General features: G+C 45.1%; 1 protein-coding gene across 1 annotated transcript; it reads right to left on the bottom strand.

Annotated features, from left to right (window-relative positions):
- Nucleotides 1–1,824: 1,824 nt before the first annotated feature.
- Nucleotides 1,825–13,397, bottom strand: LOC131762942 (zinc finger protein 425-like). Its single transcript, XM_067041933.1, has 4 exons — nt 13,294–13,397; nt 12,551–12,644; nt 9,159–9,283; nt 1,825–3,605 (listed from the first exon to the last, which is right to left on the bottom strand). The coding sequence occupies exons 3-4, from the start codon at nt 9,265–9,267 to the stop codon at nt 2,662–2,664; spliced, it is 1,053 nt and encodes a 350-aa protein (XP_066898034.1). The 5' UTR covers nt 9,268–9,283; nt 12,551–12,644; nt 13,294–13,397; the 3' UTR covers nt 1,825–2,661.
- Nucleotides 13,398–14,856: the final 1,459 nt, after the last annotated feature.

Genomic DNA, 14,856 nt, shown 5'->3' with positions numbered 1-14,856 from the left:
TTGATTTACAATGTTGTATTAGTTTCAGGTGTACAGCAAAGTGATTCAGATATATGTATCTGAATATAAATATATATTCCTTTCCATTATAGGTTATTACAAGATACTTAGTGTACTTCCCTGTGCTGTACAGTAGTAGGTCCTTGTTGGTTATCTATTTTATATTTTAATCCCAAACTCCTAATTTATCCTCCCCCTTTGGTAAGCATGTTTGTTTTCTATGTCTGTGAGTCTATTTCTGTTTTTTAAGTAAGTTCATTTGTAGTTTTTAGATTCCACATGTAAGCAATATCATATGTTGTCTTTGTCTGACTTACTTCATATGATAATCTCTAGGTCCATCAATGTTGCTGCAAATGGCATTACTTCATTTTTTTATGGCTGAGTAATAGTCCATTGTGCATATATACCACATTTTCTTTATCCATTCATCTGTCGATGTACACTTAGGTGGCTTCCACGTCTTGGCTATTGTAAGTAGTGCTGCTATGAACACTGGGGTGCGTGTATCTTTTCAAATGAGATCTTTCTGGTTATATGCCCAGGGGTGGGATCGCTGGATCACATAACTCTTTTTAGTTCTTTAAGGAACTTCCATACTGTTCTCCGTAGTGGCTGCACCAATTTACATTCCCACCAACAGTGTAGGAGGGCTCCCTTTTCTCCACACCCTCTCCAGCATTTATTCGTAGATTTTTTGATTATGGCCATTCTGACTGGTGTGAGGTGGTACCTCATTGTAGTTTTGATGTGCATTTCTCTAATCATTAGCGATGTTGAGCATCTTTTCATGTGCCATCCTCATGTCTTCTTTGGAGAAATGAGTTTTCACTTATAACAAAATTGGAAATTTCTTAAAAATATCTTTTGAGAATAACATTAGAGTTGCATTTTAGAAAAACCAATTTGTCACAAGAGTGATAATGTATTACTGGAAAAAGCCAGAGGCAGGGAAATCTGTTAGGAAAAACACTTTAAAAAAGTTTTTCAAAAGTGAGCTTAAATTGTGGCAGCAGAGATAGAGAAGGGCTTTTATTTGGGAGAAATTTAGTAGATTGGGTGTAGGAAAATCTAGGATCATTACCAAGTTTACAGCTCTGGAGATTAGTTATAATTTTGAGGTGAGAAAAACAGGGGAGTGTAAAGAAAAGAGGTATAGAGTGAGGGCTGGTACTGGTCAGGAGTCTTATTCTGGGCATTCAGTGTTTAAGATGTCTGTGGAAGTCAGAAACCATCAGGAGGAAGCTGGAAATATGAACATGGATTTATAGATTTAAAAGTCATCATCACCTCACAGAGAACGGAGGAAATTGCTGCACAAGGTGTGGCTCAGGAGAGACAGACAGGCGAAGGGACAGGTACGGCTGGCTGTTGGATTTGGTGCGGGGCACGCTTCTTCCCCATTCTTGGCATTTCTTTCCATTTAGAGGAGGCTCCACCAGCACATCATTCCTAGTCCCTGCCTCCTCATTCACTTTGTTCAGGTCTAGGGCTATACGATCAGGTTCTCCAAAACTAATTCATTACGGTTAAATAAGGTCACAGGGTTGGGGTACTAATCCAATAGGTCTGGTGTCCTTATTAAAGGAAGAAATACCAGAGATACCCCACCCCCACCCAGAAAAAAGCCACGTGAGGACACAGGGGGAAAGTGACATCTGGAAGCCAGGAAAAGAGGCCCTCACCAGACACCAACCTTGCTGGCACCTTGATATTAGACTTCCAGCCTCTAGAACTATAAGAAAATTAATTTCTGTGGTTTAAGCCACCCAGTCTGTGGCATTTTCCTACGGCAGCCCCCAAAGACTAAAACACCCATAATGTAAGGAACTTTAGTCACAAGAAACTTTATTACAAAAAAGAGGGGGGGAAAGGCTAAAGGAGGAGCTCTAACCTCTCACATCAGGATGACTAGCGCCTTTCACAGAAAGCCTGCTTTCCTCCAGTCTCTAGACGCTGTGCCTGGATTATCTGGAACCTTCGTCAAGGAGCCCTCACGGCAGCCTGCTCCGTGCTGGCCAGTGTGGCTGAAGCATGTTGGATGAATTTTTCGTCCTGCCTCAGCCAGAGCCAATAGAGCCAAGGGCCCCACCGCAGAGCTGTCACTGCTTTTTGAGTGGAGTGACCTTGAGACTGAAGGGCTGCTCCCTGGCGTGCGCGGCAATGGGGGTGTGGAGCGCCCCCAGGTGAAGCCCCTTCCACACTCAGCACAAGAAAAAGGCCTCTCCCCGCGGTGACGGTGCAGATGGGTCTCCAGACTTCTCTTCTGGAGGAAGCTCTTGCCGCACTCGGGACACCCGAAGGGCTTCTCGCCGCTGTGCGCGTGCAGGTGCGCCTTCCAGCTTCCCCGGAGGCAGTAGCTCTTGCCGCACTCAGGGAACCGTAAGGGCTTCTCGCCGCTGTGGACGTGCACGTGGTCCGTGAGCCTGTACCGCTGAGCGAAGCTTCGGCCACACGTCGCACAGGGGAAGGGCTTCCGGCCGCTGTGCTGGAGCAGGTGGCTCTTCAGGTTCCCTCTGAGCCAGAAGCCCCTGTCGCACTCGGGCACCGGAAGGGCTGCTCCCCGCTCTGGACCCTCGCGTGCTCGGCGAGCTGGGATGGCTGAGCGTAGGCCTTGCCGCACTCGCCGCACGGGAAGGGCCGCTCGCCCGCGTGCCGCCGTCAGTGCCCCTTCAAGGAGGCCTTCCCGGAGAAGCTCCGGCTGCACTCGGGGCACCGGAAGGGCTTCCTCCCGCTGTGCCGACAGAGATGGGCCCGCAGGCTGCTCTTGAGGCAGAAGCTTCTCTGGCACTCGGGACACCGGAAGGGCTTCTCCCCCGTGTGAACTCGGACGTGTTCGGTGAGTTTGCTCCCGCCGTGTGCCCACTGGTGGGCCTTCGCGGCCGCCTCCCCCAAGGGGCCTCTGCCGCCCTGCGGACCCTGGAAGGGTATTCTCCCGCTGTGCACCCGCAGGTGCTCGGCCGGCTCGTCCCTGCTGGGTGATTCCCCCCGGCCACAATCGCGGCAGGAAAATGGCCTCTCCCCTCTGGGCGAACACACATGCTTGTTCATGGCGGCTTTGGACCAGAAGGCCTTGCCACACTTGGGGCACGGCCACGGGCCCGGGCGAACCACCTGGTGCGGGGCCAGGCTGCACCTGAGACAGCTGCTCAGCTCGCACGCGCTGCGCCGTAAAGGCTGCTGCTTACACAGGACCGGCCGGAGCCACCTGAGCTCCGCCTTCTTCCCGGACTTGTTTTTGTGCTTCGGGTATTGGCAGGACTGGCTCTCGCGGTAGTTCCTTTTGTGCTTCACAAAGTCTCTCTTTATCTGGAAGACTTTCCTACAGACAAAGCAGGAATAAAGTCTCAGACCTGGTGGAATTTCCAGGTTTTCTGGGGTTCCCATTGGCTTATGCCATGGATCATTCTTGTCCTGATTAGATGCTGTGATGTCGAGGCTTTTATTTAGAATCTCTGTTTCTTGGAGAGTTGGGTGTTGTAAGGCGGCTCTTTGATCTGATAAAATCTTTCTTTCCTCCTTGGATAAGGGAGCACAGAAGCCTCGCTCTTGGAGACCATTTAAATGGCATTCCTCCTCTTTTGTCCGGAGAGTTCCCTGGTCACCTGGAGAGACAAAAAGGCCCACCCTCATCAGTGATGGGTCTGCAGGGTCAAGGACTATCGTAACATCACCGACAACGTGGGAAAGGGACTCCCGTTGTCCCCATGACTTTGTGAATCTGCCTGCCACAGGTGAATTATATTGAAGTTTAAGTTGGATGTGCAAATCCTTTCATCATTTGTTAGCAAAAGGCTTAGCATGAAAAACAATGGCAGGCAAATACATTTTGTGAGCCTATGAGGACCCTCAGAGGCTAAGCAGAACTTGGAGGGAAATAAAAATGAGTTACTCTGAGAATCTGACCATTTCATTATAATATTTTTTTAAATCTGTGAAATAAATAGCACAATATTTAAGTAGGAAGGCTTCGGGTCATATTCTTGCACCCTTCCACCACAGATTTCAGGAAAAGTTTTCTGAAGAAATGCTAATAGGAAGTATCTTTCTTAGGAATGTCAAATGGAAATTTACTGAATTCACAAAGAACACCGTGGAAATAATTCCCTTTCCCAAGGAACTCCGAATTATAAGAAAGTCACTGCTGTTCCCAAAGTAAGAGCCATGATGACAGGGAACAGAGGGAGCTGAGCTGGCACCTTATTCTCACCCACCACACCTGGAGAGGACAATTCCCGACAATCACCTGAGCTGCGATATTCCAGAACATCTTTTTCTCCCTCATCCTATTGCAGTGGGTCACATAGGTCTCCTTTTTTAAATCTCTTAACCTGGGAGCAAACCTCACCTATCAGGCTTGCCCCAGAGCAGGACTCTGATTCTGCTCTGAGGTCATCTCAACAACAACACAGATGTTTCCAACTAGATGACGTCATTTACTAAGTTAGCACCCACAGCTTTTGCCTGGACCATGAGAAGAGCATACTTGCCTGTCTCCTTGAATCCTATTTCTCATCACTTACTGTTTATCCCAGGCAGGGGAGTAGTTGTGTTACTGGGTGAGTACCACCTGGTACAAAGGAAACCTTTGTTTTTAGGGACAGCCACCAATGTCGTTCATTCTTTGGTACTCAAAAACCTTTCTAAGCCCTTTCTAAAGGATGAAATTAAACTCCCACCATGGCATTGTTGGTCTCTGATACCAATTATGTGCCACCACTTCCACGCCCCCATCTTCCACTATGTCCCACAAATAACATTCAGCGATACTCAGCGCCTTCCATTTTCTAAATATAACAGGCTTGTTCCCACCTCTAAGCCTCAGCTCATGTATGACCCCTGTTGAGTCTTCTTTGCCTTACCAAATATGCCCATTCTATGCTATTTAAATCCTAATTCCTTTAGAAGTCCTCCTGGGATATTGCTCTTTCTCCTCTGCTTTCTCCTCTAAATCCCTATAGCACTTTATTATCATTGCCACTTACTATTTATAAGTTGTATACAGTCTTATTTTATAGTTGACTAATCCGATAGTTCAATATAATTGACTAACCTAACTTCCATGTCAGTAGGTCAGTAAGACAGACAATAAACTCTTAGAGTGGGAAAAAATATATATATATCTCTGTTTCCCAACCCCTGGCCTAAATAATATGTGACATAGTCCTATGAACATGGTAGGGACAACACTGATTAGATGAGTGAATTAATAGACCGTAGCAGTGAAATGAAGCCCCTGGGAATTCTTTTATCCTCCGATGGAGCTAGTCACACACTCCCTGGGTTTAAATTCCCTCTTCTTCAAGAGAGTCCTTGATACCCAGAGACTTAGTAGATCTCCATTTAGTAAAGCATTAACATACTCTAAAAAATGGCACATTCTCTTAAATACTTAAAGTATTAATATGTTTAAAATGTTTTCCTTATAATACAAGGAATTAAAAAGTAATCCTTCAAAAGGAATAAAAAAATCCCAAGTTCTAAAAATCTGTACAATAAAAATATATATTGCACAAAATTGGAAGGCTTCTCATTTCTCTGTACACAAATGGCCATGACGATGTGATGGGGAGACCGTTTCTCCTCAGGGCTGGACAAGTGGGTCCTTTACTGTTCTCTTAAAGGTAGTTCCATTTTCTGTTTTTTTTTTTTTTTAAAAATGAAATATATACAACTTCCTTCTTTATAAAAGTAAGACATTCTTATATTGCTACCAACTTGAGTGAAAAAAAATAACATTCTCCATCAAAATAATATTTCTTATTCACTACATCCTGCTGACTCTGCAGAAAGATTAGCAAACAAAGCTAGGAGAATAAATGAGTCAGGCCCTCAAATCCATCTACTCACCAGAAAGGCTAAGTGTCATTTGTGTTTTCTCTAAGTGTCCTTGGTCTCTGATTAACAGCATGCTTCCTGTTCCATCCAGGTGATCAAATCTGGCTTTGAAATACAGCCTGCAGAGAGAGTCCACACAGACTCAGTCTGGGTTTCCTGAGTACTTGACTAAAAACAATTTTAGTTTTTAATTTTTAATTTTAATTTTAGTTTCATGGCTGACCTTGATTCCTGGAGACGAGAGATCAATGTTAGGTTAAAAATAATGGAAACCCTTGAAATTACATGAATAACTGTTAAATGTTCCCGACAATATTTCACAAAATTAAAGGGAACAGAGAGGTTGGGGATGATGAGGATCCAGGTAGAAAGTATTCAAAAGGGATCATTATGAGAACAATGTGAGTAGAATAAAAAGCCATCGGGGGGGCGGGGTCAAGGAGGGAACCCAGGTGACAAAACTTTTCTGATTAGACTCTGCACATCTAAGGAACTAATTACTGAGGTGCCCACATTCTTTCTAATATTTTATTTATTTATTTGGTTGTGCCACGTTTTAGTTGCAGCAGACTAAGGCGGACTCCTTAGTCGCAGCTTGCAGGCTCCTTAGTTGTGGCTTGCCAGTTCCTTAGTTGTGGCATTCGAACTCTTAATTGCAGCATGCATGTGGGATCTAGTTCCCTGACCAGGGATTGAACCCGGGCCCCCTGCATTAGGGGGAGGATTCTTTACCACTGTGCCACCAGGGAAGTCCCGCCCACATTCTTTCTTGATCAACGTAATGAAGGAACCAGGAGGCTGTTAAATGACAGTGATTATAAAGAAGTGGAGAGTAATGTGTCTAATGACATCAGCCCGAAGGGAAGAGGGGCTGTTACAAAGTAGTGGAGGGATTTTAGAAGATGCATCAGATACCCTGCAGTGGTGTCACCTATGGCTCAGCCCTTGGATCAGTGTTTCTCGAAGTGACCTAGTTACCACCAGCATTAGCAGCACCTGAAGTACTTGTTAAAAACGTAGATTCCTGGGCCTGAGCCTAGACCTGCTAAATCCTAATCTCTGAAGTTAGGATCTGGACATCCTGTAAAGAAAATCATTTGCAAATAATACTGTTTGGTTTTTAAAATTTGGGGAAATCAGACTGGATTCTCCAAGACAAAGGATTGTGATAACTCAAAACTCAACACTGGATCAGCACAGGGCTGATAGTAGTTTCTCCTACCCTACTGGCCTCAGTCTCCTTAGCTTGACCCTAACTGTTGGGGTGTCCTGGGGACAGCTGGGGGGTGTCCTGTCCTACTGACATATTCTCCCTAGATGATCCCAACTAGCCCTGTGGTTTAAATGTCATTTATACAATGACCCCAAATGTGTGAATCCAGTCCTGATCTTCACTGGAATTCCAGTCTCGCATAATCAATTATCTACTTTATATTTCCATATAAATGTTTAATAAGCACCTCAAACTTAATGTGGCCCAAACCTGCTCTCTCCCAAGACTTCCTCATGTCAGTGAATAAAACCACTGCCATCGGGGCTTCCCTGGTGGCACAGTGGTTGGGAATCAGCTTGCTAATGCCAGGGACATGGGTTCAAGCCCTGGTTCGGAAAGATCCCACATGCTGCGGTGCAACTGAGCCTGTGCGCCACAACTACCGAGCCTGCGCTCTAGAGCCTGTGAGCCACCACCACTGAGCCTGCGTGCCACAACTACTGAAGCCCACGTGCCTAGAGCCCATGCTCTGCAACAAGAGAAGCCACCGCAATGAGAAGCCTGCGCACCGCAACGAAGAGCAGCCCCCGCTCGCCGCAAGTAGAGAAAGCCTGTGCGCAGCAACAAAGACCCAACACAGCCAAGAATAAATAAAATAATTTTTTTTAAAAAGGCATTGCTCTTTAAAAAAAACAAAACAGAAAAACACTGCCATCAGGATACTCGAGCTAAAAATCTAGAAGTTCGTTCTTCTTTCACCGGACTCCACTGCAAGCCACTGGCAAAATCTGGGGTGCTACCTCCAAAACATATCTGGAGACTGCCTCTTGCTCTCTATCTTCATTACTACATACCTGGTTCAGCTGCCACAAAGATTCACCAGTACTGCCAAGGCTCCTGGTTGGTCTCTCTCCTTTATTTCTACGCACTACAATTTATTTTCCACATAGCAACCCAAGTAAACATTAAAAAAAAAAGAGATACCGTATTACTTCTCTATTTAAATCCCCCTACGGGAATTCCCTGGTGGCCCAGTGGTTAGGACTCTGCTTTCACTGCCAAGGGCGCAGGTTCAATCCCTGGTGAGGGAACTAAAAGCCCACAAGCTGTGGTGCGGCAGAAGAAAAAAAATCCCCCTATCATCTTCCCTTTATCTTTAGAAGAAAATCCAACCCTGCACCTCAGCCTAGAGGCCCTTCACAATTCGGCATAGCTGCCCTTTCTGTCCTCTTCTCCCATCACTCTTGTGCTAACCCTCTGCGCATATGCCACAATAGCCTCACTGGTTCCCACGGTGTACTGAGCTCATTCACTCCAACCTTTGGGCCTTTGCACTAGTTCCTTCTCTGCTTAGAATTTTCTTCCCCCTGATTTCACATGGTTGACTCCCTCTTGTCATTCATATCTCAGACAGAATAAATTATAAACCCCCAAAGAGAGAAAGAATTCTTCAGGTATACTAAGATCACCTATTAAATTGATAAGAGGAGAACTATTCTTAATGATAGAAGACCGAGTTAGAGCAAGATGAGTAAGCAGTGAGGTACGATCTCCCCAAATTCCTCTTCCAATCCACTTCCTGAGTACTTCCCTGGAGATATCTAAGTATCCTATCCCCCTGCTCTCTTCTCTCTCCCTTTACCAGGGAAACTTTCTTCCCTGTTGTATCCACGTTCTGCAATGTGTTGGGTCCTCAGCTTATTCTAATATAATAACTATGTCCCCTTCAAGAGAGCCTTAGTTCTTATAAGGATGCATCTCATTCAGGCAACATAAGCAGGCACTAAAGTATCAGTTAAAGAAATAAAACAACACACTTTAAAAAGAGAGAGGCAATTAGATTATTTTGTAATTCTAACTGTGGGAGAAATGGGGGAGGGTTGGAGTGGGAGATAGGGAATTCAGAGTGTTAACAAGGCTGAGGGGCACAGATATCACTGGATAAAAAGGGACAAAATTCCCAGGCCATTACAGGAAGTTAAAGAGACATTCTCAATGTGAATTGGGCACAGTATCATATTCAACCAGCCAACAGCCAATAAATGGAAGAAAGCCTATTAGTATTAGGTTGGGTCCCAAACAGCGATTCCTTAGAAACCCATCTTACCCAGGGAATCAAGCGTCTCATCATTGGTCTTCATTTCTTGCTGATACATTTCCTTCTGCCACTTCTCCAGGATTTCCCACTCTTGCTCCAAAGCATAAAGCCACATCATCAAATGCCATGGGTAACTGAAACCATAAACAGTACATACATATATTTTCATTTCAAGGCTACTGTGTTTTTCAACATCCATGTCTTTAAGAGACAGGAACGAACAGTATTAAAGCAGTTACCTCTGGATGGTGCCATGAACATAATAAAGGGGTCTACTGGAACTAAGTAAAGTGAATGAATGAACAGCAGGCCTTTGAGCACATGTACCATCTAAAGGAGGATACTTAGCATAGCAGCAAACAATTACTGCAATGTATGACTGGGCCAGTGTTGCCAGATATGTCCATTTTAAAAGTAACTTTTTAATTTTGAAACGATTATAGATTCAAAGGTAGTACAGAAGGGTTCCCTGTACCCTTCAGTTTACCCCAATGGTCACACGGTACATTATTACAGTACACTGTCAAAACCATGAAACTGACAGTGGTAGTGTGTGTATAATTCTCCGTGATTTCATCACATGTGTTGACTCATATAACCACCCTGCAATCATGAACAAAACTATTCCATGACCAGAGATCTCCTTTGGGCCACCCCTTCATAATCACACCCACTAATCTATTATCCATCTCTGTAACTCTGTCATTTCAAGACTGTTACAAAAATGAAGTCAGAGAATTCACTGGCAGTCCAGTGGTTAGGACTCCGTGCATCCACTGCAGGGGGCACGGGTTCGATTCCTGGTCAGGGAACTGGGCTACTGCATGCCATGTAATGTGGCCAAAAAAAAAAAAAAAAGTCATAGTATGCAACTTTTTGAAATTGACATTTTTCAGCCATCATAATGCTCTTGAGATCCATCCAAGTTGTTTATTGTTTATCAATATTTCATTTCTTTCTATTGCTGAGCAGTAGTCAATGGTGTGGGTATCCCAAAGTTTGGTTAACCACTTACCTATTGAGGGACAATGTAGTTGTTTCTAGTTTGGGGTTATTACCAAACAAACTGCTATAAATAGTCATGTACGAGTTTTTGGTGGGGATACATTTCATTTCTCTGGGATAAATGCCGAGGTCTACAACTGCGGGGTCATATGGGAAGTATATGTTTAGTTTTCTAAGAAACTATTTTCCAGAGTGGCTGAACCCTTTTACATTCCTACCAGCAATGCATGAGAGATCATTTCTCGCATCTTCACCAGCATTTGGTAATGTTGCTTTTTTTTTTTTTGCTGCACTGCACAGCATGTGGGGTCTTAGTTCCCTGACCAGGGATCGAACCTTCGAACCTGCACCCCCTGCCTTGGAAGGGTGGGGCTTATCCACTGGACCGCCAGGGAAGTCCCAATGTTGCTATTTTTTTTTTTTTTGTGTGTGGTACGCAGGCCTCTCACTGTTGTGGCCTCTCCCATTGCGGAGCGCAGGCTCCGGGCGCACAGGCTCAGCGGCCATGGCTCACGGGCCCAGCCGCTCCGCGGCATGTGGGATCTTCCCGGACCGGGGCACGAACCCGTGTCCCCTGCATCGGCAGGCGGATTCTCAACCACTGCGCCACCAGGGAAGCCCTGAATGTTGCTATTTTTTAATTTTCATTATTCTAATAGTTGTGCAGTGATCTCATTGTGATTTTAGTGTGCACTTCTCTAATGAATAATGATGATGAGCATCTTTTCATGTGCTTATTTCTCATCCACATATCCTCTTTGGTGAACTGTCTCTTCATGTCTTTTGCCCATTTTCTAATTGGCCTGTTTTTGTTGTTGTTGTTGTTGAATTGAGAATTCTTTATATATTCTAGATATAAGTCCTTTGTCAGATATGTGGTTTGCAAATATGCCCTCCTCCATCCGTAGCTTGTCTTTTCACCCTCTTAACAGAATTTTTCCCAGAGCAAAAGTTTTTAATTTTGATGACATCCAACTCATCATTTTTTTCTTTTATAGATTGTGTTTTGGGTGCCACATCTATGAACTTTTCACCAAGCCCTAGGTCCCAAAGGTTTTTCTCCAATGTCATCTTAGAGCTTAACATTTTACATTTGGATGTGACAGTTCATATATATTTATTTATTTACTTATTTTGGCTGCGATTGGTCTTAGTTGTGGCAAACAGGCTCCTTTAGATGCGTCTCAAAGTCTCCTTCATTGTGGCTTGAGGGCTCCTTAGTTACGGCACATGGGCTCCTTCGTTGTGGCATGCAAACTCTTAGTTGTGGCATGCATGTGGGATCTAGTTCCCTGACCAGGGATAGAACCCGGGCCCCCTGCATTAGAGGTGTGGAGTCTTTTTTTTTTTTTTTTGGTGGTACAAGGGCCTCTCAATGCCGCAGCCTCCCCCGCCGCGGAGCACAGGCTCCGGATGCGCAGGCTCAGCGGCCATGGGCCACGGGCCCAACCGCTCAGCGGCATGTGGGATCCCCCCGGAACAGGGCACGAACCCGCGTCCCCTGCATCGGCAGGCGGACTCCCAACCACTGCGCCACCAGGGAAGCCCGGAAGTGTGGGGTCTTAACCAGTGCCACCAGGGAAGTCCCTGGATGTGACAGTTTTATGTGAACTCTCCTGATTTTTACATTTTGGCAACTAAAATTCACAATTTTAACAAGGAATAGTTAAAAACAAACAAACACCCAAAACACACAGCTGCGAGCCACAATTTGTTCATGGACGTTTAATCTACAACCTCCGGTATGAACTGACTAACCAGGACCCCTCTTCCTGGAGGTTCGAAGGACAGATGCACTGTGACAATAGGGAAGGAAGAGAAGATATGTAATTTAGCTTGTGAAGATTCCATTTCACTCCTTTCAAATTCTGTGCCACAAATGTAGATGAGAGCCTACCAAGGCAAGTGCTGGGCAACTCACAAGACAGCTCGGGCTCTTCGCAAGTATATGAAAAATGTTGGTCCCAAATGCTACAAAGTAAACTCTCCCAATAAAGGAATCTAGGAAACTCCACAAGCAGGGCCACTTAACACTTTCTGAAGAGAAAAGTTGCAGAGATAAAATTCCATCATCAAAACTATTACAGGCGCCCAAAGCTGAAGTATCAGCTAGTATAACAAACAAGTTTAAACTTGGTGTTGCATTTAAGGTGGGACTTTCAAAGAAATTCCTCTACTGTTTACTTGCAATTCACCCACGTGCTTTCCACCTACAAAAGACTTTTCTGTGAGCATTCTCACAATTAGCACTGAACTGCTCCAGTGAAAAGGAAAATCAACCAGAAAATGCTGATCTCTCCCTGCCTACCCCCAATAACACAACAGCCAAGAAGCTGACATCACTTGAGCTTTCTCTGTGGACTCAAACTTATAGGCAAAGAAGAACTATTACAAACCACCAAGTTTCACAGAACAGAGAGAGATATTCCAGGACGTTGAAGAGAGGTGGCCTGAAGAAATCTGAACACAACTGGTACCTGCCAAGGAGTGCTGGGGGAGAGGGGTGAGAAGCAGAAGGAAAGAAAATGCATTACATTAGTGAGATTATTAGATAGGAAATCTCGGTGGAGATACGAGGACAACTTGCATACTTAGGCAGGTTATACTTAATTGAATGTAGAGTTTCCTGGATTAGGCTTGGGATATGTCTTTCAAACTCTAAAACCAGTGTTCACATTTTCCATTAAATCACTAGAGTATTCGTGGTAAATCTGAATTAGGATAACCACCCAAACTGGTTACGTTTTCCGTCTTTTCCTAGAAGAAGCAGTCTCCAGTCTTCTTCCAACTTTTCCTCATTTGCTGATGAAGATGTGCTTCTCTGAAACTCCGTATCAGCAGAGCTCGGAATGTGAGCCCAAGAGAAACCAGGACGTTCAGAGACCCCAGCACAGGACGGGAACAGCAGGGGAACTGAACGGACCACGAGCGAGACCCTGGGTTTCTCCACGGGGCCCCTTTCTCCCAGATCAACCTCACAACAACTCGAGCACCTAGACCGCGCCTTCTCCGGCCCCGGGGTCGGAGCGCAGTCCTGCTTACAGACAATCACCGGCCAGGCTCCCACCACCTCGCTCCCTCAACCGGGGAGCCCACTCCAGATCGCGACGGGGCCCGCATCCTCCACGGCCCCTCTCACCGGAGCCGGCTCGGCCATGTCCCCTCGCGGTCCCGCCCGACCCAGGCCCCCCGGCCACCCGGACATCCAGGCGACGCCGCGGCACCTCCCCTACGGCGATCCCGCGCTCCGCCCAGACCAGCCGGCCCGGCCCGGGCGCGGTGCACGCTGGGATTGGCGGCCGCTCCGCTCCCACAGCGTCCCCTGCGGCTAGGAGGAGCAAACGCCGGCCGTGGGAGCCGCCCTCGCTGTGCCGGCCGCAGGAGTGGACCTCGAGCACATTTTCATGTGCCTAATTCTCAGCCACAGACCCTCTTCGGTGAAATATCTCTTCACGGCAAATAGTCTTATTTTAACTTTGTTCTGATTTACATTTCTTTAATTACTATTGATGCTATAGACTTTTTAAAATTGAAAAATTTATTGAAATAATTATAGTTTTATATGCAGTTATAAGAAATAATGCAGAGAGGTCCCATGTTTCACTTCTATTAATTTGTGTGTGGGTATTTAGTTCCATGAGGCTATAGGCTTTTCTATGCATTAATTTGTTTTTCCTCCTTTGTAACGCTTTCTTCATTCCCTATTTGATCCTAGAAAATGATCTTACATATTTATATAAATTCCATATCACATCACAGTCACATCACATAATCCAGTGATGTTTCTCATACATTTCTTATTCAGTAGCTTGACTTATCAGATTTTTCAAACGTATATTTTCAAATTCACTTATTTTTGTCTTTGATGCCATCTGATTCTTAAGTATTTAGAATTTCTCTGCATATACAGTTTGTAGTAAATACAAATTTATTTTCTTTGATAAATCCTTTATGTAAAACTATCCAGTTTATGGTGTTAGATATGGATCTAAAGTAGTTCTTATTATTCTAATATCCATCTGTACTACCTGGACGGCCTTTGCTCTATCACAGTGACATTTGCTTTATGTCCTTAACTAGTAGTGTTCCTGAGACTTCAAAGCCACTGGAACCCCTTCCTCTTTCTGTGTGTCTGGAGCGCTCACAGACTCTTGTAGTATCTCCACTGTTGTCCCTCTGCTGCTGCCAATGAGCATGTCACTGTTGTTGTGGTAGCCAGTGATTATTTCTCCTAAAGCTGCTGCTGGGGCCTCAAAGTTGGGGGTATGGATTTTCCTCAAGTGATTACAGTTTTCAGCCTAATTAAGTTTCTGGGCTTACAATGTCTTTTACTGGGACATTCAAATGATATTCCCAGGAGACCAGAAAAGTGAGCACCTGATGGACACCCCTACCTATTACACACTTGGTGTGTAAATGGCAGCCCAGTCTCTGGATGTCTCTTACACAGAAGGAAAGAAATCACAAATAGGCATGAATACAGCTATTTTTGTAAAATTCTGCTTAGCTTCCTAAGCCATCTGTACCAGGTCAGCCCTTCTGTTCTCCATGAATAAGGAAGGTGTTTCCCTACATGGCCTCATAAGAATCCTGCCCCAAGATTTAGGCTATCCCAAACCAACTTTGCACATCTCCATTTTCCCCAGAGTTCTTTCTGGCTGACTTCAGGGAGTCCTATTACAGCAGGAAGCCAGCTATGGTG

This window comes from Kogia breviceps, chromosome 9 (genome assembly GCF_026419965.1).
Source record: "Kogia breviceps isolate mKogBre1 chromosome 9, mKogBre1 haplotype 1, whole genome shotgun sequence".
In the NCBI taxonomy this organism is placed as follows: Eukaryota; Metazoa; Chordata; class Mammalia; order Artiodactyla; family Physeteridae; genus Kogia; species Kogia breviceps.
The sequence above is the reverse complement of the archived record's forward strand: the minus strand, read 5'-3'. Positions and strand labels throughout refer to the sequence as shown.